The sequence below is a fragment of the Microtus pennsylvanicus genome, chromosome 6, assembly GCF_037038515.1.
Source record: "Microtus pennsylvanicus isolate mMicPen1 chromosome 6, mMicPen1.hap1, whole genome shotgun sequence".
Classification (NCBI taxonomy): Eukaryota; Metazoa; Chordata; class Mammalia; order Rodentia; family Cricetidae; genus Microtus; species Microtus pennsylvanicus.
Window position 1 is genome coordinate 1,164,919 of NC_134584.1, and position 23,467 is coordinate 1,188,385.

Sequence of the window (23,467 nt, forward strand, 5' to 3'; positions counted from 1 at the left end):
CTCCCTCCCATTGCTATGTAAGTTTGGGGACCACAACAAAAAAACCATTCCTGTAACCTTCACTACAGCCAGGTGGTGGTGGTGCACGCCTTTAATCCCAGCTCTCGGGAGGCAGAGGCAGGTGGATCTTTGAGTTTGAGGCCAACCTGGTGTATAAGAGCTAGTTCCAGGACAGGCTTCAAAGCTACAGACAAACCCTGTCTCGGAAAACCAAACAAACAAAAAACAAAACCCTTCACCGCAAACTTCCCTGGTGCTTGTTACAGTTCACCTCCTACAGACCCACCATGAACTGCTTTCCTTCAGCTAACGCTGCCTTTCCCTGGGATATTTTAGAGCTGTGGTCCTAGCACATTCTTTTGCATCCTTTGGGCTCTCTTAACACACCATGAACTGCTTTCCTTCAGCTAATGCTGCCTTTCCCTGGGATATTTTAGAGCTGTGGTCCTAGCACATTCTTTTGCATCCTTTGGGCTCTCTTAACACGATGTCATCGCACACAGTTTAGTCATTTTGATTGCTGCGTGGTTCTGCACTGTATGGACAAACCACGACATTTCTATCCGCTCATCAATGTTCGGGGTTGGAGTTTGTGGAGTCCCAGGTGTGTGAGCCTATTTCCACCTTGAGCAGAGGTCAGAGAGCTGGAACTTATATTCCTTCAAGGTTATTGTCTGTTTCTCAAACAGAGGTCCCACTTAGATTTGGAGGGAGAGATTATTGTCGATAGGGTTGGCTAATATCCAGACCTTGTATTTCAGGGATAGAAAGTCCAAGGATCCACTAAGTTCCTATTCTTTAGGGAGATGACATAGGGAGTGGTTTGCCTGCAGGATGTTTTGGTCTAGGGTGTGAGTGTGACTTGCCCTCTTGTAGCAACAGAGTGTTTATCTAAGAAGGTAGCCTGAAACCTTCAATTGGTCTGTTCATTTCCTTTTATTATGTATGCTAATGCATGTTTCTTTTCATCTACTCCTACCTTTTGGTATCAGGGGTATTTTAAGCAATTGGAAATTAAACACAGGCGATTTCAGTACTCATTGTAACTCCCTCCTAATACTATCCTATGCTTCTGTTTTATTATTTTTACTTGCGTCTTGTATCCTTTACTAACTCTTCTGAACCCAGTGCCCCTGCCCTGGTAAGTGGTATTTTTCTCGAATCTTGTCTCTGACAGAAGTTTGGGAACTTTGTAATATATGTCATTTTTTTTATAAAATTTGCTTATTTATTTTTATGGTTTTATTTAATTTTTTTATTTTATGTGCATTGGTGTGAAGATGTCAGATCCCCTGGAACTGAAGTTACAGACAGTTGTGAGCTGCCATGTGGATGCTGGGAATTGAACCCGGGTCCTCTGGAAGAGCAGTCAGTGCTCTTAACCTCTGAGCCATCTCTCCAGCCCTATATGTCATTTTTGTTTGTTTCTTTTATATGTTTTCTTAGTTTGGGTTTCTGTTGCTGTGAAGAGGCACCGTGACCACGGCAACTTCTTTTTTGTTGTTGTTGTTTTGTTCTTGAGACAGATTTCTCTGAGTAGCCGTGGCCTACTTTGTAGACCAGGCTGGCCTGAACTTGGAGATCCACCTATTTTCCCTGAAAGTTGGGATAAAAGGTGTGTGCTACTCTGTCTGATTTATCCCAACTCTCATTTAAAAATTTATTATTTTTAGGATGTGCATGTGTGCACCATCGGTGTGCAGGTGTCTGTGTGACATGGTGCATGTATAAAGATCAGAGGTCAATCTTTTTTTTTAAAGATGTATTTATTATGTATCCAGTGTTCTGCCAGCTTGTGTGTCTGCAAGGCAGAAAAGGACACCAGATCCCAGTACAGATGGTTGTGAGCCACATTGTGATTGCTGGAAATTGATCTCAGGACCTCTGGAAGGACAGTCAGTGCTCTTAACCTCTGAGCCATTTCTCCAGCCCCCAGAGGTTAATCTTATAGAGTCAGTTCTACCTTTGGGACCAGGGATCACACTCAGCTCATCATTCTTTTTTAATATTTATTTATTATGTTTACAATATTCTGTCTATGTGTATTTCTGCAGGCCAGAAGAGGGTACCAGATCTCATTACAGATGGTTGTGAGCCACCATGTGGTTGCTGGGAATTGAACTCAGGACCTTTGGAAGAGCAGGCAATGCTCTTAACCTCTGAGCCATCTCTCCAGCCCTCAGGTCATCATTCTTGTGAGCCAAGATCCTTTGACCCACTGAAGATTTCAGTGCCCCCATCTCTCTGCCCTGTAGCCATCACGTGGCCTTACCAGATCTTAACCATAGAAAGTAAAAGGCCGACCTTGAAATCCTCACCCCCCCACACACTTTCCAGGTTGCTGAATCTTTTTAAATAGTAAGGTGATCAGTTCAGAGAATCTGTTGTAGTGACAAGAAGTTGAACTCAGATTATTATTAATGATGCTGTCAACCTTATTTGCTTAAACGTCATTGTGTGAGTGACTCCGGCTCTAACGAGGAGATGCCCAGCAGCGAGGATGTGCTGCAGGCCCCATCTGCCGCATCTGTTAGCCATGGAGGGAAGTTCTTCGTGTGATGGCAGGTAAGATTCTTTAGAGAGGGTTTTGTCTGGAAACATCCCGACTCTCCAACAACAGCTAAGCAGATCTAATTGATCCAGTCAATGGAATAACACTCAGCAATAAAAAAAGAAACCAGGACTAAACACATGGCTTGGCAGTTAAGAGTACTAGCGGCTCCTGTGGAGGACACATGTTTGGTGTGCTGTGCACAGGGATCAGCTCTTCTGACCTTGGTCACCAGAGACACACACGGCGCATAGATGTACTTGTGGATAAAGCACTCATACACGTAAAATCAAATCGCTGTGTGGTGGTGGCACACAACTCTGATCACTCTGGAAGAAGAGGCAGGAGTATCTCTGAGCTTGAGACATGCCTGCCTACCGAGTGAGTTCCAGGAAAACCAGGACTACACAGAGTAACCCTGTCTTGAACAAAAAAAAAAAAAGGAAAAAAAAGAGAAAAAGGTAATAAAGCATATGGGTAGTGCCCATGTTGTTGGCATCTATAGTCTGTTCAGGTGCGCCACGGCATTTCAGGAGACAGTTCCTGGGCTGCAGGTGTGTGAGAGGGAGTACCTTGTCATTAACTGTGGTTGTTACGGGGCACAGTAGATCTCTTGAGCTTGGATTTATGCCTGCTGTCAACAGTTATTTGGTGGTCTCACGTATCTTCTTAAGTCATCATGAGAGGCTTCAAGAAAGTTTCATTATCTATAGGAAATCGCTATCAATCACAGGCATTCAGCACCATGCACCCCTGGACAGCTCCCGGAAGCAGCTCCTTCCGGAACTATATGTCCACTTTCCTGTTTCCTGTCGGAAGCATTTGGTAGTTGCATTCATAGCTGGGAGGTGGACTGCTTTCCGGAGCCGGTAGGCGTTGCAGAACGATTGGCAGCAGGGAGGACCAATAAAATCAGGGGACTGTCGAATGGCGCTGACAGCGTCCAATAGACGCTGGCGTGGGCGGGGCGTGGGCAGCGGCTTGCAGGCCCGGGGGTCTCGGCTGGTCCGCTGCGGCGGGGTCCGGACGGCGCGGCGGTTGGCGGCAGGCGGCAGGCGGCACCGGCCGGAGGCTCTGGGGCCTGGCGGAGGTACGAGGGGCTCGGGGCGGGGCGGGGCCGAGGGGCCGCGCTCCCTAGCGCGGCTGCGCGGGACACACAGTAGGCGCTCAATAAGTGCTCAGCGAGAGAAGGAGCTCGTCGGCCCCCACCCCGCCCCGTCGGCCCCAGGGAGCGGCTGCCCGAGCAATTCTCAGCCCGCATGGCCTCTGGGCCATCCACACACAGCAGGCATTTGTTGGGTGCCTGTTGTATACGCTAGGCCTTGTGTTCACGGTGGGAAGGTCTATTTGTTTTCGGTTTTTTAAAAGTTTACTTAATTATATCATTCATTTTTAATATTTTAAAATCGAAGTTAATTTTAGCCTTACCTTATTTCATCTTACTTTACTTAATTTTATTTCGTTATTTTCTTTAAAAGAAATTCGTTTCAAATTATTTTGTATATGGGTGTGTGCCTGTCTGTCTGTACATCACATGTGGGCGGTGGCCAGAAAAGGGGTCGGATCCCCTGGGGCTGGGTGGAATGCAGGCATTCTTAACTGCTAAGCCGTCTCTCCAGTCCTATTTTATTATTTTTTCATTTAATTATTTTTCTTTTGGAGACAGGGTCTTCCTACATAGCCCAAGCTGCCCTGGAACTTAACTCCCTACCTAGAGCAGGCTGACCTTAAACTCAGAGACCAGCCTGCATCTGCCTCCAAAGTGCTGGGATTAAAGGAGTGTGCATATTTGTTGTGGAGAGTGGTGTGTGCAAAGTCAGGACAACGTGCAGGATCCATTCTCTCTCTTCCTCGCGTCTCTCAGGGTCTTCTCGGGTCCTTAGACTTGGTGTGGCACCTTTATTTACACTTTGAGCTTTGTTTCATTATCTAATTTTTAACTGAATTTATGGTTTATTATTTTATTTTGGATTAGGATCTTGCTGAGTTTTCCAGGCTGATCTCAGACTTGGTGGTAATTCTCCCACCTCATTGTCCCTTGTGCTGAGATTTGTACATGTCCTCGATCTCACGCTGTAGACCTGGCTGACTTTGAACTCAGAGATCCTCCTGTCTCTGCCTCCCATGTGCTGGGATTAAAGGTGTGCGCTGCCCCGGCTGGCCCAGCACAGTTTGTAATTGGTCGTTTTGTGAGAGTGCGCATGTATATAGTCCAGACATCCGTGTCGGTGTCTTCATTGATCTTTCTTCAGTTATAAACAATGGGTGTTCTCTGTATTCGTGTCTGTGCATCCCATATGTGACCAGAAGGGGGCGTCAGTTTCCCAGAGCTGTGGGTGCAGCCGGTGCCCTAACTTTGACATCCTTCCCAGCCTCTGTTTGCACACTGGGGCAAGGTCTCACACTTGAGTCCAGAACTCCTGACTGGGTCAATGTGTGTGCACCACGTCCTGGCCATCAAGGTACCGGACAACTCCAAGTATATAGTTCCTTCTGGTGCCGTAGGAAGGGGGCGGGGCTGGACAGGCCCTGGGAAGGCCCTGACTGCAGGGGAGAGCTGGGGACTGCGGTCAGCAGCCAGGACGACGGTGTTGATGTTTTGTGAGACAGGATCTACAGAATCACATAGGAACAGCCTACACTTTGGCCACCACATCCGCTCAGCCACCTGTCACCTCACGCCTGCTCTGCACCAGGCCTTGAGGTGGGTATCAGGGGTCGGGAGCGTGGCTTAGGTGTCTAGAGGAGGCTGTTCCAACTTCCAGAATATAGGGAGTGGTCAGTGCAGAGGCCCTGGGGCTGGTACAGGCCTGTCGTTCAAGACAGGCAAACTGGTGTGAGGTGAGCTGAGGCCTAACCTCCTGGTAACAGACTGAGTCCCTTGTCAGGGCAGCAGGACCCCAGAGAGTGCCCTGAGAGTGTCCTGACACCGATGGGAGCATTCTGTACCTGTGCACAGCACAGAAGCCACTCGGCCAAGGTGGTTACCAGGCACATGGCAGCAGGGGCCATATGCTAAATAGTATTGAGTTTCATGTTTCCTGCGTGAGTGTGCATGTGCATGTGCGTGTGTGTGAGTGTGCGCGTGTGTGCACATGTGAGTGTGAATTGTGTGAGTGTGCATGTGTGTGCGCATGTGTTGTCCTCAGCCCCTCGCCATCTTGGTTTTGGAGGCAGGGTCTCGGGAACCGCCTGTGAGTCGAGCATGGCTGACCGGTTAGTGACTCCCATGGCTAACGTGGCTGCCGTTGTCCTCACAGCTGCCGGGCAGAGCCATGAGCCCCCAGCCCTGTGGCTGGGGCCGGTAGCCCCTGAAGCTCTGGTGTGTGACTCCATGTGTGGTTTGGCCCTGCGGTGACCGGTGTGACCCTGGTGGCCACCATGACTAAGCTCCTGGTGGCGAAGCTCCTCTGCATGGTGGGCATGTTCTTCCTCATGCTGCTGGGCTCGCTGTTGCCCGTGAAGGTCATTGAGGCCGACTTCGAAAAGGCACACCGCTCGAAAAAGGTCCTCTCTCTGTGTAACACCTTCGGGGGTGGTGTCTTCCTGGCCACGTGTTTCAACGCACTGCTGCCTGCAGTGAGAGACAAGGTGAGACCCTGCAGGTGGGCTGGACGGAGGGCTAGTGGGGGCTCCCTGCTGGGCACATGTGAAGGATTGTCTCACAGAAGGGCCTGGGTAGGCGTGGCCTTCCAGCAGCTGCCTCACCATCAGCGACTTGGGGACTCAGTCCTGCAGCCTGGGCTGTCTCTTTCAAGGCCACAGTGAGCTCAGGAAGTCCTGGGCTGGGGTGTTCTCCTCCGGGGCGTGGGGGGGCTTGGCTCTTTCTGCGAAGCCCCAGCCCATCAGGGCCAGCTTCTGCCTTCTGAACCACAAGCCACTTTCTTTGTCAGTGAGTGTGTGACCTGGCCTCGCCCAGCCCTCAGGTACCTTCCCCTCCTCCAGGCCTGAACTTGTGCAGTGGCCTTGCTAGTCCCTGTCCACTGACACCTCACCGCATTAGGTGTAGGCCCCACGCATCCTTTGGCTCAAGCAGAGTTCACAGATGCTGCCTCTCGTGGTCGGATCCATTGCTGGGAGGGAAGAGGGCGCCCTGTCCCATGGCTGCAGCAGCCCAGGAGGGCGGAGGGCAGCTTTGCATGTGTGTCCTGAGTAGTTGAGTATTTATTGTGTGTGTGCCAGTGCTTGTGGATGCCAGAGGCTTTCTGGAGTCAGTGGGTCCCACGGATTTGAACTCAGAATTTCAGACTTGGCTGCAAGTACCATCACCCTTGGGCCGTCTTGCCACCTCCCCCTCCCCCCCCCCTTTTTTTTTCTAAAAATGCTTTGTTTTTGGCGGTGCTGGTGTCAGAACCTGAGCGAGGAAATGCTCAGGCACACTTGGGCCCCCTGGGTTTCAGCCTTGGTGTGACCTGGGCTGTGTCTTCTGTTGCCTGCCACCACACCAGCTCTGCGTGGCACACACGAGTGACTCCTTCAGGCCGGGTCTCCACGCAGCCCAGGCTGCCCTTGAGCGCCTCCCGAGGGTCCCCTGCCTGGAATGGGAGGCCTGCAGCTGACTCAGCCCCGTTCCCGCAGCTGCGGCAGGTGCTGAGCCTGGGCCACATCAGCACAGACTACCCGCTGGCCGAGACGCTCATGATGGTGGGCTTTTTCCTCACCGTGTTTGTGGAGCAGCTGGTGCTGACCTTCCGCCGGGAGCGGCCGCCTTTCATTGACCTGGAGACCTTCAACGCAGGCTCGGACGCCGGGAGCGACTCGGAGTATGAGAGCCCGTTTGTAGGTGCGGGCAGCCACGGCCGCGGGCTTTTCCCCGAGCCCACAGCGCACACACATGGTGCAGGGCTGCGGCTGCGGGAGCTAGGACGCCCCGGCCCACTGCGGCTGCTCAGCCTGGTATTCGCGCTGTCGGCACACTCGGTGTTCGAGGGCCTGGCGCTGGGGCTGCAGGAGGAGGGTGAGCGTGTGATCAGCCTGTTTGTGGGTGTGGCTGTCCACGAGACGCTGGTGGCCGTGGCCCTGGGCATCAGCATGGCCCGCAGTGCAGTGCCGCTGAGAGACGCAGCCAAGCTGGCAGTGACCGTGAGCGCCATGATCCCTGTTGGCATCGGGCTGGGCCTGGGCATCGAGAGCGCCCGCAGCGTGGGCAGCAGTGTGGCCTCGGCGCTGCTGCAGGGCCTGGCCGGTGGCACCTTCCTTTTCGTCACCTTCCTGGAAATCCTGGCCAAGGAGCTGGAGGAGAGGAGCGAGCAGCTGCTCAAGGTGCTGTTCCTCGTGCTGGGCTATGCCGTCCTGGCCGGCATGGTCTTCCTCAAGTGGTGACACTAGCCTGCCTGTCACCTGCTGCCCACCCGAGCTGTGGGTTTCCACAGGACACACAGGTCACGTCCTGCGCCAGCCACACTCCAGGGCCACGGCCCACACGGGGCTTCCCGCACTCCACCCACTGATAATGCTTTCAAAAGAAGTCTTAAAGTTCTTTACCAAAGCCTTGTGGCCATGTCACCTCATGTCCCCGTCACTCCACCTGTCCCTGCCAACACTGCTGAGCCACCAGGGATGGAGCATGGGGAGCCGCTGCACCCTCCACCCCATGTTCCCAACATGTTCTGTGTAGCGCAGGCCCTGCCCACCATTGTCACCCGAGTTTTTCCAGTTGCTCCAGCATGCCGTGTGACAGGTGCATCAAATGAGCAAGGACCTCCTTCCCAGGGGACGGCCCAGCACTGGCCGGGCCCTCAGGAACCCACTCTTGCTCCCAGAGTGGATGGGGGCCGCGACTCCAGGGCCAAGCGTGTGGTCTCCTGGGAGGGAGTGGGACGTGGAGAGTGGCTTGGTGGTCATGTCTGAGTTACGTCCTCACCACTGGGGTCTCCAAAAGACACAAGGGAAGACTCCCAGGATGCAGGCAGGAACTCAGCTCCTAGCAACCATGGTGCCTGTCGCCATGGCAACACTAGCATCCTGGGACAACCTGAGTGAGAACTCTTCCTCTGGGGACTTAAGGCTACCCCTTTTCATGACCTTGGCTCTGTCCACCAGGCACCACCTCAACATTGTCCCCTTGGTGGCTGGATGTCAGACTCCTACCTAGTGCCCCATCACCATGGCAAGGTGACCCCCTGCCTGGGTCCTACTCAGAAGATATGAGGTACAAAGAACAGGGCCTGCCGGGCGGTGGTGGCGCACGCCTTTAATCCCAGCACTCGGGAGGCAGAGGCAGGCGGATCTCTGTGAGTTCGAGACCAGCCTGGGCTACAAGAGCTAGTTCCAGGACAGGCTCCAAAACCACAGAGAAACCCTGTCTCTAAAAACAAAAAGCAAAAAAAAAAAAACAGGGCCTTGGGGACAACCGGGCCTTAGGCGGTGTCCCCAGAGCCCCAGGGCCGGGGCCACCTCAGTGCTGTAATAAGCCAGGGTTCACATGGCACTTCCAGACATCAGGGCGTGCGGGACCTGGTGCCTCCAGGGAGGAACCAACTGTTGATACCATGAAGTCTAACCCCGTCCCTGCAGGTGTGGGGACACGCCCACAGTGCCACCTGGCACTCCCCTAGTGCTTTTCTTACGCCCTCCACATAACACCCATAGGACATCTAAGTGTTCCACATCTTCCCTTGAGCCCAGGTGAGCCCCATGGAGCCACTGTGCCAGCGCAGGTGACAAAAGACCATACCCGACCGAGTAGGACGTGCCTGATCCCTGTCTGACCATCCCAGCAGGAAGACTGTACCCCCTATGGCTGCATTAAGTGGGACCCTTTCCCCAGCACCAACTACTCTGCCCCTGGTAACACCAGCAAGCCTGTGTGCCTGTCACCATGGACCTGGTCCCCTCCCCATCAATCCTCTGATCTCTGAGAGTCATCCCAAGCACCAGCTCCCTGGCAACTGTGGGAGCTTCTGCCTCCCCTACAGACCTTCGGGTCCAGGTAGCAGCATCCTTGGAGGGGTGGGGATCCCAGGCCCAGGAGACATCCGCCATCACTCCTCAGGCCTGCCTGGCCACGGGTGTAGTGGGCAAAGAAGTGGGCCTGGGAACTCACGAGGCCCTCGGGCTCCCCGTGCTGTGGACTAGGACTCGAGCAGGTCACGGTCTGGAGCTTATGTCAGTGAAACCAGTCACATCTCATATTGGAGTGCAAAGAAGCAGGGTGAGCATCCTGCCTGGCACCACACTGACCCCTCCCCGGGGTGGTCCCTCTGACCGCGCAGGTATAACTGGAGAGGTGGTACCGCCCATGGCCACCCACACACACCGCCTCCTGTGGGGACACAGCAGGGAGAAAGCGGGATGTGAGGAGAGGGTGGGGAGGGCGGCCCAACTTCACTGCTGATCTGTAATAACATGTCAGCCTCTCAGGGCGTGTTTGTGTTCCACTAACAGAAGTTATTAGTGCAGCAGGCGAGATCAGCAGGCAGCTCCTGGCGCCCTGCCTCTCTCGCTGCTGCAGGGGGCCAGGACAGCCATTGCCTGCATCCCACCCGCCCAAGGGAGCACCTCAGTCTGGGTTCCCCCATGGTGGGGGGGCTGGGGCCTTCTGGGTGTCTGAGGACTCCACCTGCCCTAGGAAGCACCTCAGTCTGGGTTCCCCCATGGGGGTTGGGGCCTTTTGTGTGTCGGCAGACTCCACTTGCCCTTACCCAGGAGCTCCCTGATCTGGGACAAACACGTGTCCCAGATGTCTCCCTGAGTCTTCCAGGGGAGGGGGGGTCACACATGTAAGTTGTCCCCATGCCCCCGTGTACTTAGGAAGCTGCCATTCAGCTGAGAGGAATGAAGTGAACACGTCAGTATCATCAGGTACTGTCCCCACAGAAGGGAGAAATGTCAAGGGACAAGGCTGATAAAGAACTCAGTGGGCAGGGGGGAGTTGTATCATCAGGTACTGTCCCCACAGAAGGGAGAAATGTCAAGGGACAAGGCTGATAAAGAACTCAGTGGGCAGGGGGGAGTTGTATCATCAGGTACTGTCCCCACAGAAGGGAGAAATGTCAAGGGACAAGGCTGATAAAGAACTCAGTGGGCAGGGGGGAGTTGTCACTAAGCCTGAGACAGAACTGACTCCTGCCAATTGTCCTGCTCCTCCAGGTGCTCAGTGGCACTTGTGCAGGCACAGGTGTGTGCTCCCCCCATGTAAAAAAAATGAGGGTTTTTTTGATTTGGGGGGTTTTACTTTGTTTTTGTTTTGAGACAGGGTTTCTCTTTGTAGCCCTGCCTGTCCTGGAACTCGTGCTGTAGACCAGGCTGACCTCGAACTCACAGAGATCCGCCTGCCACCCAGCTAAGAAAATAGTTTTTAAACCGGGCATAATATCCATGACTAATCCCAGCATTCCAGAGGCAGAGGCTGGTGGATATCTGTGAGTTCCAGGCCAGCCTAATCTACAAAGTGAGCACTGTCTCAAAAAATACAATTAGTGGGGCTGGAGCGATGGCTCAGTGGTTAGAACACTGGCTCCTCTTCCAGAGGACCCGGGTTCAATTCCCAGCACCCACATGGCAGTTCCAGAAAATTTAACACCCTCACACAGATATACATGCAGGCAAAACACCAAGGCACATAAAATATAAAGAAAAAAATAAAATAAGGATTTGAACTATTTTTGGTCTATTTTGTTTTTGTGAGTGGATGTTTTGCATCCATGTTGTCTTTGCACAACGTGTGTCTCCAGTCCCCAAGGAGACCAGGAGATGACATCATCCGTCTCCACAGAGTCCAGGCTGGTCGGGGCAGCACGTCTAGCTGCTGTCTCAGACAAAATACTGGGCTCCAAAATGCCAGTCCATGTATTTTGGGATTTTCTTTGTGTGGCTGGTGTGTGTGTGTGTCTGCAGTGCCTGCAGAGGTCTGAAGGTAGCGTCAGGAGTAACAGATGGTTGTGAGGCACCATGTCCTCTGAGAGGGGCCAACACTAACCACTGAGCTACCCACTGCCCTCCCTCTCCTTGATGTTTCAGGCTGCATCAGCACAGTGGGGCTTGCAGTTGCAATGCCTCAGCCTCCCTGGTGCTGCCCTGGCAGGGTCGAACCATGCTGCTAGATAGATTTGGGTTCTGAGAATCTTTTTCAGGTCCTGTTGGTAAACACTTCATGACTTCATGGTTGAGCAATCTCCCCAGGCCCTTTCTGCAGCCCCTTCTGCTGGTGGGGGCAGAGCAGGACTTGGTAGGCAGACTAGAACTCCAGACTGCGGTGTGGGCTGCCTAGCCTCTAGGGCTCCTGAGCTCCTGTGCCCAGATACCTGCCCTACACAGCTCTGCAAGGTGGGGCAGAACGCAATACCCCAAGTCCCAGCCAGCCACAGAGCCCTGCTGTGGGAGGAGACAGGAACCGAGCCTGTCTCCAGTGGCTCCTGATCCCAGAGCCTGGCCTGGCGTCTATAAATAGCATCAGTATGTGGACAGGCACCTCCATGTGAGTCAGCCTGGGCTGATACTTGAAGGAGCCAGGGAGCTGGCCAGAGCTGGGCTTAGCGCTCACTGTTGGTCTCTTAGGGAAGCCAGGTGGCCAGGAGCCCAGTCAGAGGAAGCTTGACTGCTCGCCCCAAGCCTCCCCCTCCTCCATGCCCAGCGCCTGAGAAAGGGGGCCACTCTGTGCGTTTGTTCCCAGCTACTGAGGGGTGATGGCAGGAGCTCCTGGGGTGCTTCTGTGGGACAGAGGTTTTACTTTCCATCTCTGGACTCAGGGTAGGAGGAACGGAGACACCGTCTGAGGGTCCCCGCAGTGCAAGGGTAGGAGGGAGGTGAATTCTTAGCTCTAGGCAGCCCAGGTTGAGGCACTTACAGGAAAAGGAGAACTGGACCATGAGATCCTTGAACACACACACCAAACTGGACTATGACCCAGGAAGAAGGAGCCACTTAGAATTGAGGAGAGGGCCAGGTGGGGGCGGCACACACCTTTAACCCCAGCACCCAGGAGGCAGAGGCAGGCGGATCTCTGTGAATTTGAGGCCAACCTGGGCTACAGAACAGTTCCTGGACAGTCAGAGCAGCATAAAGAGATCCTGCTCTGAAAACAAAACAACAAAAGAACTGAGGAGAGGGGAAGCAGGAGGTGGGCGGGGATGGGGGAAACACAGCGGAGGGCTAAGTGGAGCCCCAGAGCACACGGTTTCTATCCCAGTAAGGAGGGCCAGCCTAATCTACAGAGCAAGACCATGTCACAAACAAAACATTTTCTTTCTTTCTCTCTTTTGTCTTTTCTTTCTTTTCTTTTCTTTTTTTTTTTTTGACAGGTTTTCTCTAAATGTACCCCTGGCTGTTCTGGAACTCGCTTTGTGGACCAGGCTGTCCTCAAACTCACAGAGATCCACTTGCCTCTTCCTCCAGAGTGCTAGGATTAAAGGCTACCCCCACTAGGTTTTAAAATAAAATTTAAATTACATTTTATTTATCAGTTTTTCTGTGTGTGTGTTGAAGTCAGAGAACAATTTGGGACTGGCTCTCTCCACCCACCAAGTGAGTCCCAGAGATCCAGCTCCGGCTATCAGGCTTGGCAGCAAGCCCCTTTCTCAGCCGAGCCCTCTTGCTGGTCCAACAAAGTAAAGTTCTGCTCCGTTTTCCTGCGATGTGGGCGTGGAGCCAGGGCCTCAGCATGTTACCCTGAACTACATACCAGAAGAACAATGGGGTTTTATCTTTTTCTCTTTTCTTCTTTGTTTGTTTGAGACAGTCTCTGTAGCTGAGTCTGATTCTGGACTCCTGGTTCTCCTGCTGTCTCCAGTGCTGGTAGTAGACAGGCCGGCACCACACTGCCTGTGCCTGCGGTGCTGGGAATGGACCCCAGGGCTGCCGGGCAAGCAGAGCTTCTACCCTGTGAACGACAGCCCCAATGACGGGTTTCTTTGTGCTGTTTTGCCTTTTAGTCTCTCTGACTCTCCTTTGCTTCCATCCCCGCCCCCAGCCCCCCCCCCCACGCCCCTGCCCCAGGAGTCTTCTACTCTGTAGCCCGGACTGTCTTTAAACTCACAACTGTCCCCCTGCCTTCACCTCCCCAGTCTGACTGACATCTTATTCCATCACCCTCTGCGTCTTGCTGATCCGACCTGGACCATGCACCGCCCCCCACCCCCATCCTCAGCGCCTCGCTGATCCGACCTGGACCACGCACCCCCCATCCTCAGTTCTCCCTTTTGCAGTTTGGGTGACCCCCAAACACCGTCCATCGTGGCTCCAGGACCGTACATGGCGGGTCCTGTCACCCACCCGTGTCCCCTGGGGTGCAGGTAGCCACGTGGATCGGGTGGGTGTGGATGTCCGGATGCCCAGCGCTCGGCTTGCCCCCCAGCGGCTGATGGACACCCAGGGCGGGCTTGGCGGTGACCTTGGTCTGCAAGGGCCCGGGCCCGGGTCGCGGCGGGCGGGGCGGGCGGGGCGGAGCGCGGCTGGGGCGGGGACATCGGGACTGCGGCGGCGCGGACAGCAGCGCAGACGGGGACCACAGCGGCCCAGGTAGGCGGCAGGGCGGCCGCGGCCACCGAGGGTGGGGAGGGGTCCCCAGGCCACCATGATCCCTTTGTTCCGGCCCACCCTCCCAGGCCACCGCGCCAGGTCCTGCGTGTCCCCGGTCGTCCTGTAGCCACCATGGACAGCTCCCGGTCGCCCCACCCCTGCCTGGCCACGCAGAGCATCGCCCTGGACCCCTGAGGGCCTTGTCCCCTCATCCAAGCCCTCTGCGATCTGCCCGCTGAAGCCCAGGTCCCTCACCGCCACCCATAGAGCCCCGTGCCCTCGCGACCAAGCGCCTCTCAGGACTCCTTCTCTCTGGTCAGTCCCCTCCTGACTCCCAGGGAGCACCCCTTTCCTTTGAGTCCCTAAAACTGCCCGTTTTCCATCATGGCCCCTCCTCAGTCTGCAGCCCCTAGGTCAGTCACCCCCGTTAGTCAGCAACCCCGCCCCCAGACCCTCCCCTGGCCAAGGCTTCTTGCACCTGAGGTGGCTTCAGGGTACCAGGGCGCTGTGCTGCTGTCCTGTGGTCAGGAGAAGGGGTTTTGGCCAGGCTGGCCCAGGCCTGGGGTGACTCAGACAGAGTGGCCAAGCTCCTCAGAGCCCCCCAGGACACAGCAGCTGAGCCAGGCCCAGCTTTGAGTCCCTCTGAGACATGCCACCCCCCAGCTCACATGACCTTGAGCAAAAGCCCTCTCCCCTGTCCCCAAAGGAGCAAGATCCCCCATCCCCAAAGGAGCAAGACCTGGATTGTGCAGGACCCTCCTAGTCGGGGAACCGAGACCTCAGGACCTCTCTGGTGGCCATCCCTGCCTGGCACTGGGCCACGGTCCCCACCACCAGGAAGGGATGCACTTGGGCGGTGCAGATCCCACCTGCATTTGCCACCTTGGATGCACTCAGGCCAGTGGGGATGGCGTCACTTAGTGCACTGCTCTAGTTAGCCATGAGAGAAATGCGAAGTTAGCTGGACTCAGGGCAGCCCAGGCCGGCCCCTCCCAGCTCCTCCTGGGCCAAGAAGTGCCTTGGGTAGAGTCTGGGTACAGTTTGAGTTCGTCTCCAGCTTGAGAAGATTTTGGGATGTGTCACCAGGGTTCTGTCCTGGCATCCAGTGCCTTTGGTGGCCCTGAATGTCCTCTCAGACCCCACGGAGGACCTGGTCACTGTGACTGTGGAGACTTGTCAGGGACTGTGCCCCAGGCACTGTCCCCAGCCATATCCCTGTGAGCTATCCTAGGTCGGGCTCCCAGCTCACAGGAGGGAAACTGAATTCCAAGGACATTGTCACTTTCCTGTGTCATACTCCCAGGGTCTGACTCTGGTGCTGTCCTTGGGACTTTCCCCGCACGTACACACTGAGGAAGAGAAAAAGGGGTCTTGATGAGGTCAGTCGTCACGGGAACAGGCCTTCCGCATGCTGCCCTCCACATTCTTCCTCACCTCCAGACTTCAGAAGTGTCCACGCTGTGCTCTGAGGAAAGACAGGAGAGAAACCCTAAGGAATCCCTGGCTGGGAGTCACGTTCAGCACACAGCGGCCTGAGCAGGGCCCAAGGCACAGGCCTAGGGAATAGGGAGTCCCGGGAGTCCCGCTCGGCCTGGGCTGGGAGTCCCCATGTCCCAGAAGTTGCTTCCAGGGACTCGGGGTCAGGATTTACACATCTGATTCCTGGATGTCAGTGAGAGCCACTTATGAGGCAGAGAAGCCCTTTCCCGGGGCCAGTCCCCAGGGCCAGGCCGGAAGCCCGTCTTCAGGACATCCAGAACTGAGATCCTCACTGTGCTGTTGGGCTTCTTGTTGGTGGAGATGGCAGTTTTCTGGTTCTGATGTTTGTTTGCTTTTGTTGTTTGTTTTTGGTTTTTCGAGATAGGGCTTCTCTGTGTAACAGTCCTGGCTGTCCTGGAACTCGCTCTGTAAACCAGGCTGGACTCCAACTCAGAGATCCACCAGCCTCTGCCTCCCGAGTGCCAGGCAGTAGTGGTGCACACCTTTAATCTCAGCACTCTGTCTAAAAGTGTATGCCACCACAATGACGTTAATTTTTTGCTGTTGTTTTTTAGACAGAGTCTCACTCTGTAGTCGAGAGAGTGGTCCAGAATTCACTATCCCCCTGCCTCAGTCTCTCCAGCTCTGGTCTCATCACAGCTGATTTTCACAACGGGATTCTTTTCCTTCATTGTTCTCCTGTATATGTGTGCAGTACCTGCAGAAGCCAGAAGAGAGCGTTGGGCCACAGAGGGTTGTGAACTGCCATGTGGGTGTTGGGAACTGAACTTGGGTTCTCTGCAAGATCAGCCAGTACTTTAACCTTCAAATTACCTCTCTAGCACCCCACCTTGAGTTTTTTGAGACAGGGTCTGTTACATGTAAGGATGGGGCAGGAAGAAGACGAAGCTGAGGCTCTGAGTCGTTTGCACTGATGTGGAGCAGGAGCTGGGTGGAAGCCAGGCCTGAAGTGGGACCCTGAGCCTGTGCTGAGTGTGAGCGTTTCCTGGTCTCATCAGCACTGTATCCAAACTCAGAGTCCCCTTGGGACCTCTGGGCCTTGGAGCTGAGGGGTTGGCAGCAAGTTCCCCTGCAGAGTCAGCAGGGGCATCCGGGAGAGCCACCTGGGAGACACTTGGGTGGGATGCAGGAGGGACCAACACCTCCGCGTCCTGACAGCTGGGACAGAGGGCTATCCTGGGCTCAGGTGGCTTCCCACATCTCACTGTCCCTTCTCCAACAGGGTCGGTCTGGGGTTCTAGCAGCCGGCCCTGTGAACCCAGCCGGCTTCGGAGAAGATGCCGGAACAGAGCAACGACTACCGCGTGGTTGTGTTTGGTGCAGGCGGGGTTGGCAAGAGCTCGCTGGTGCTCCGCTTTGTGAAGGGGACGTTCCGTGACACCTACATCCCTACCATAGAGGACACGTACCGACAGGTGATCAGCTGTGACAAGAGCGTGTGCACACTGCAGATTACGGACACAACCGGCAGCCACCAGTTCCCCGCCATGCAGCGGCTGTCCATCTCCAAGGGCCACGCCTTCATCCTGGTGTTCTCGGTGACCAGCAAGCAATCGCTGGACGAGCTGAGCCCCATCTACAAGCTGATCGTGCAGATCAAGGGCAGCGTGGAGGACATCCCCATTATGCTGGTAGGGAACAAGTGCGACGAGACGCAGCGGGAGGTGCACACCCGCGAGGCCCAGGCCGTGGCACAGGAGTGGAAGTGCGCCTTCATGGAGACCTCGGCCAAGATGAACTACAATGTGAAGGAGCTGTTCCAGGAGCTGCTGACGCTCGAGACGCGCCGCAGCGTCAGCCTCAGCGTGGACGGCAAGCGCTCCAGCAAGCAGAAGAGGGCTGACCGCATCAAGGGCAAGTGCGCGCTCATGTGAGCCGGCCAGAACCGGCTAGGGCCTCCAGGGCTCCTGCTCCCCTCCCCCTCCCTCTTTCCCTCCCTCCCTCCCTTTCTCCTCCTTCCCTCCTTCTCTTGCTCCTTCTCTCTACTCCCCTTCTTCCCTCCCTCTCCCTCCTCCCCTCTCCTTCTGCTCCTCCTTTCCCTCTTCCTACTCCTCCCCTCCTTCTTCCTACTTCTCCCTGCCCTCCTTCCTTCCCCCCTGTCCTCCACCTCCTTCCTCCTTCTTCCCTCCCTTCCCTCCCATTCCATTCCTCCTCTTCTTCCTTCGTGGCTTCCTCCATCTCTCTTCCCACACCACCAGCCCACAGTAGGGTTGAGCTCCACCCCAGTCCCTTCACACCTCCATCCGCTATCAACCCTTGCTGACACCTCCCTCTTTCTCTCTGTCCATGCCCCCCCCGTTCTATCTGTACCCCACATTCCAGCAAGGACCAGAGAGGCTGCCTTGCCTCTTAGTCTCTGTCCCTTTCCAGGGGTGTTCCCAGTCACACCCACACCCTGTCCCCCACATTCTATCACTGTGACCTCTTACATCTTATTTCCTTCACCTGGTCCTGTCTGTTCCCTGTGACCCCTGACCTGAACCCTTCCCTGGGTCCAGAACACACCCAGTAATCTCCTGCAGCACACCAGGGTGGATGGGCCCACGGGCTGGGCCTCAGGCCACCAGGCAATAAACAGAGCCTGCAGCAATGCCCTGCCAGCCCCAAGCGCCACCCCTGGAGCAGCAGACACCCACAGCACAAGCCCAGGACTGTCCTCAGCAGAGGCACAAGGGGACCAGAGCCTGGAGCGTGGGATGGCTGCCTGGAGGCTACCCATCTGGACACTGGACTTCTACGGAGACAGTAGTGCCTCAACGGTGACCCCAAGTTGGGGTTTGGGGTGCTGAGGAAGGGTGCCCAGCTGAGAGCCCATTGGTGAAGCCCCCATGTGGGGTGGTGGGACTAGTTCCTGCTGCCGCAGGGCCCTGACAGACCCTGAGCGCCTTTGCTGGTTGTTCGTACCCAGAGACCGTTCCCCGCGTGTGCCCTGAGTCCCGGAGCCTCTGTGGTATCTGCGAGACTGTCCAGGACACTTGAGTGGCACTGGCTCCTGGGCCTGTGTCCCACCCAAATGAGGGTGACTGTAGAATCCTATGTTCATGTGACTTTGTGTGTGTGTGACGGGTGTTTGTTTGTCTTGGGATAGAGTGTTTCTGTGCCATTCTGTGCCCTTAGCGAGAGCACAGTGTGGATGGTGGCCGGGAGAGTGGCACCTAGACATTGTGGTCTTCCTGTATGGACTGTGTGTTCAGGAGTGGGCAGCAATGGATTTGACAACTTGTCTGTTTGGCCGTCTGAGGAGCACCAGGTCCTGTTCCAGGCTGTGGCAAGCTGGCCTGTGGCTCAGTCAGCTAGTGTTGTGGAACAAGAGTCAGAGATGCTGGCACTGGGCCTCAGAGATGCTGGCGCTGGGCCTCAGTGCATGTGGTCTTTACCTCTCGGGGACAGCAGGCCAGGCTGGGGCTGGGGCAAGCTGGGTCCTCTGTTGTGTGTGTGTGTGTGAGAGAGAGAGAGACAGAGAGAGAGAGACAGAGGGCCAGAGAGGCAGAAAGACAGCTGCAGCCGGATGCCAAGGGGGGTCCAGACCTTAGTGGGGTCTCTGTCTCCTGCACACAGGGCGAATCACAGCCTGAAGCCTGAGTCTGAGTGTAGCTGAGCCCTGATCTCCAGCCAGGCCACGGCCCCCACAGCCGCCGCCTGTTCCCTAGCCTCGGAAGCGGCTCCTGGCTGGACAGGGGGTCACAGCCCTTTCTCAGGGACACACCCTGATAGCACAATCTCTGGGCCACCCCAAGCCTCTCCTGGCTGGCCTTGCCCATCCTGGGAATACCAGGCTGGGTGGCAGGGGAGGCGGGAGCCCGCCCTGGCTGCCGGCCAACCTGCCCAGGCTTCTCTGGTGCTGGGGACCCCGCCAGGCCTCGCTTGCTGTGACCCACCCCTACCCCCGCATGTGGGAGCCCCGCCCCACGTGGGGTCTGTGTACCGTTCGCTGTAGACCTTGTCTTCCGCAATAAACATGTGGATCCTGCCTCCCCTGTTGCCGTGGCTTCTGTGCACCACTAGGGAGGGCTGGTGACGGAGGGGGGGGGGAGATGGAGGAGATGAGGGGTTGTAATGGATGGGGCACCCAAGACCACAAAGAAGCTTATTGGGTCAGTGAGAGCACCCACCTTTCCTGCCCAGTCTCTGCCCAGGGCAGACTGGGAAAGCTCGTGGGCTCACTGTGTAGTTGGCACCACTGTATACCAGCTGGAGCCACTGAGTGTGGTTACTCCCACAATCCCTCCCTCTGATCCCAGAGGCCACATAGGGAGGCTAAGAATGGTGACTGCTCCTGCCAAGGAGCCAAGGTCAACTCCAAGCAGCCCTTTAACAAATCGGGCTTCCTGAAACCCAGCCAAGGGAGCCTAGAAGAAAGAATCTGCTTTCAGTCTAGGACAGAAATCACAAGGTTCTGTCTCCAACATTTGGGGAGGGGGGAAGACCCTGCCTCAAAGAAATAGGCAGAAAGTGAAAGGGGAGGTCACTGACAGCCCCTCACCGGCCTCTGCCGTGTGCACACATCAGCACACATGCATATGCATGTGCACAAACACACATGCACACACATGTGTAAACATAACACACACACAGAGGCATGCACATGGACGCACACACGTGAATGTTGGAGGTGGAGCAGACCAGTCCCTCCAGCTTTGCAGTGAATCAGAGGGCGGCCTGGGTGGTGATGGCACACACCTTTAACCCCAGCACTCAGGAGGCAGAGGCAGGCGGATCTCTGAGTTCCAGCCTGGGCTACAGAGCAAGTTCCAGGACAGGCTCCAGAGCTACAGAGAAACCCTGTCTCGAAAAATAAAAACAAAACAACAAAAACAAAAACACACAAGAAAACAAAAAACCTATCTCACAGTGATCCTGCTGCCCCAGCTTCCTGACCACTAGGAGACAGTGAGCATCATCATAGCATCCATGGTGTTTGTTTGAACATTTATCATGTGTGTGCACATGTGTGTGCTGGTCAGACACGGAAGTCCGTGTTCTCCTTCCAACACGTGGGCCATGAGCCCTGGAGCTTGAACTCAGGCCTCAGACTTTGCCATCCGTCCATGCACTGAGTGTCTTGTCGGTCCTGGTGTAATATTTTGGTTTGGCTTTTTGAGAGGTATAATGTTTTGTTGTTGTTTTTCTTTTTGTTTTTCCAGACAGGGTTTCTCTGTGTAACCCTGGCTGTGCTGGAACTCTCTCTGTAGACCAGGCTGGCCTCAAACTCGGAGATCTGCCTGCCTCTGCCTCCCGAGTGCTGGGGTTAGAGGAGTGTGCCACCACCACCCAGACGAAGGTTTTTAAAGATGACAGAATCATAGAAACAGGCTGACGTGGTGGCAGCCACACCTTTAATCCCAGCACTCGGAGGAAGACGGAGGGGTGGGTTATGCCACCGCCAGTCTGTGAGTTTGAGGCCAGCCTGATCTACTACGTAATGAGACACTTAAAAAAATAACATAAAATGGGGCTGGAGAGGTGGTTAAGAGCACTGGCTGCTTTTCTAGACGACTGGGGCTCCATTCCCAGCACCCAGGCTCAAGGGATCCCATGCTCTTTTCTGATCTCTGTGGGCCTTCTACAACATGGTATACACACAGACACACAGACACACAGACACACACACACACACTCATACATGTACGCAGAGGCAAGACATCAGCACATTATGGAAAAAATAAAAACAAAATAAAGTAAATCATGGAGATGGAAGAGTGGTGGAGTTCGACCCCTAGGAAAGCGGGTGTGTCCACGGCAATAGCTGTTAGGGCTCCCTCTGGTGGCAGCTTGGCTCAGTCCTGCCTTCTGGGCCTACTTAAAAGTGCATGCAAAAAATATGTTAATTTTTTTGTGAAATACATTTTAGAAAATTTATGTGTGTGTGCAGGCGCGTACGTGCACGACTATGTACGCTTGCTCCAGCATGTGTGTGGGAGTCAGACACCTTGTGACAGTCGGTTCTTCCCGTCCACTCTATGAGCCGTGGGAATTGAACGGGGTCCTCAGGCTTGGTGGGACATGCTTTTCCGGTTTAGTGCTTTTATTTATTTGTTTATTCATTTATTTACTTTTAACTTATGAATATGTATGCCTGCGTGAGGATGTAGGATCCCCTGGAACTGGAGTTATAGACACTTGTGAGCTGTCTGTCATGTGGGTCAGGGAAGTGAACCCCGAGTCCATCTGGAAGAGCAGCCAGAGCTTGCAATCTCTAAGCAATCTCTCGAGCATTAGTTAGTTTTTGAAACAGGGTCTCCTGCAGCCTGTTTCAATGACCTCAAACCTGGAGCAGTCCTCATTCCTCATTCTCCTAGGTGTTGGAACATTAGGTGAGTGACATCAAGCCCAGCTCTGCATCTAAACCACATCACCTGGTGGGCCACAAACAGGTGACTTCTACAGTGGTTCCTGTTGAGGGTCTGGGAACAGCTTGGGTGGGCGTGCCAGTCCGGAAGGGAAGAACGCGACAGGAAGGTCCTGGGTTTCTCTGCACAACGCGAGCCTGTGTGTGTGACCGCACGGTTGCTTCAGGGATGCCCAGCGGGCAGACTGGCAGCTGGTAATCACAGAACGTCAGTCCAGAGAAATCTGAGGTCACCCACCAAGAGGCCCCTGATCAGCCCCCGATCGGCCTTTCCCTCAGGGACATCCCAGACATTTCTACAGTTCCAGGGGAGTTCGGGGACAAAGCAGACCCACGCTCGGTCTGAGGCATGATTCCCTGGTTCCACCGCAGCACACAGGAGGTTTGCAGTCAGTCTTGGCTCCACAGAGAGTTCAAGGCCAGCTTGGGCAGTTTAGTGCTCTTTCTCAAAATAAAAAAGAGGGGCCGGGAGGTTGTGGTGCACACCTTTAATCCAGCACTCGGGAGGCAGAAGCACATGGATCTCGGTGTGTTCGAGGACGGCCTCATCTACAGAGGAAGTGACAGGACAGCCAGGGTTATGTAGAGAAACCCTGGCCGGGGGGTGGGGGTTGGGGGTGAGGGAGGATGAGGGAGGTTGGCTGAGGCCATGACCCAAGCTCAATACTACAAAAATAAAAAAAAATCAACTAATATAGAGAGAAAAATAGAGATAATACAGAATATACAAGCAAATGAAAAATTGTTACTAGCGCCATCATAACCTGGGTCCCCGCTCGAATTCGAACTCGAGCCTCGAAAACCACAGGCCGGCGTGCCTCCTGCCCCTGGCTCTCCCGCTTGGGTTCCGTACACACACGGGTGTTTTTCTAAAGCAGGTGCGAAAGCGGTGGGCAGCGGGGGTGGATACTACCACAATACGTGATACTCATGCGTGAAAACGTCATAATGAAACCCATTATACTGCACAATGAATACACACCAGTAAAATAAGCGCAAAAAAAGCCAAACCCAAACCAAAACACAGGCCTGACGTCACGCAGCCCCTCTACTGAGAGGCCCCTCCCCGTACACCATTCTTGCCAATCTTAGGCAGCGTAACCCCGCCCTCAAGTTCACGAATGGCTTCTGGATGTGCCACTCCTGGATATGCCTCGCCCCCTCACACCCGAAGCCCTGCCCCAGTCCCCAAGGCTAAGCCTACCAGACTGTCGGCCCAAAGCTCCGCCTCCGGCCCCAGCCTCCGCCGTCCTGGCTTCGGATTGGTCTGGATGTTACAGAGGCGCCGCCCTTATCGCGGTGGCCCCGCCCCGTGGAAGAACCCTCTCCAGGCCCCGCGGTGCATTTGGCTGAGAGACGGCTGAGACACCTGCTGGAGACAGGTGAGCTGGGCCTGCTGAGGAGAATCGGGGTGCATAGAAGAGTGGGTTGCATCGGAGAGGACGGGGCAGTGCAGCCAGGGAGGAGTGAGGTGCAGCCAGGGACGATTGGAGCGCGGCCGTGAAAGAGTGGGGTGCAGTTAGAGGAATGGGGTGCATTTAGGGGGGAATAGGATGAAGTCAGACAAGAGTGGGGTGTATTCAGATGATAGGAGGCATGCGATGAGTGAC

The 23,467-nt window shown here is 55.0% G+C and overlaps 3 protein-coding genes across 8 annotated transcripts in view; all 3 read left to right on the forward strand.

Annotated features, from left to right (window-relative positions):
- Positions 1-2,975: 2,975 nt before the first annotated feature.
- Positions 2,976-11,139, forward strand: Slc39a3 (solute carrier family 39 member 3). Of its 4 annotated transcripts, none has more exons than XR_012910845.1 (5): positions 2,977-3,641; positions 5,162-5,255; positions 5,812-6,142; positions 7,130-10,354; positions 10,437-11,139. XR_012910845.1 is itself a non-coding variant. In XM_075975396.1 (5 exons), the coding sequence occupies exons 4-5, from the start codon at positions 5,933-5,935 to the stop codon at positions 7,871-7,873; spliced, it is 954 nt and encodes a 317-aa protein (XP_075831511.1). In that variant the 5' UTR covers positions 2,977-3,641; positions 4,859-5,013; positions 5,162-5,255; positions 5,812-5,932; the 3' UTR covers positions 7,874-11,139. The 4 variants fall into 4 exon arrangements, 3 of the variants coding, with proteins under 3 accessions (XP_075831512.1, XP_075831511.1, XP_075831510.1); XM_075975396.1 differs by adding an exon at positions 4,859-5,013 and having other exon boundaries at positions 7,130-11,139; XM_075975395.1 differs by having other exon boundaries at positions 7,130-11,139.
- Positions 11,140-13,924: 2,785 nt separating this feature from the next.
- Diras1 (DIRAS family GTPase 1) lies at positions 13,925-19,479 on the forward strand. 2 transcript variants are annotated; one of them, XM_075975400.1, is made up of 2 exons: positions 13,925-14,008; positions 16,731-19,479. In XM_075975400.1, the coding sequence occupies exon 2, from the start codon at positions 16,786-16,788 to the stop codon at positions 17,380-17,382; it is 597 nt and encodes a 198-aa protein (XP_075831515.1). In that variant the 5' UTR covers positions 13,925-14,008; positions 16,731-16,785; the 3' UTR covers positions 17,383-19,479. The 2 variants fall into 2 exon arrangements, with proteins under 2 accessions (XP_075831515.1, XP_075831516.1); XM_075975401.1 differs by lacking the exon at positions 13,925-14,008 and adding an exon at positions 14,095-14,323.
- Positions 19,480-23,159: 3,680 nt separating this feature from the next.
- Positions 23,160-23,467, forward strand: part of Gng7 (G protein subunit gamma 7) — a 64,552-nt gene continuing 64,244 nt past the window's right edge. For both annotated transcript variants that reach the window (XR_012910846.1, XM_075975409.1), the window contains exon 1: positions 23,160-23,239. The gene's annotated coding sequence lies outside the window, so the exon portion shown is untranslated. The remainder of the gene's footprint in view (positions 23,240-23,467) is intronic.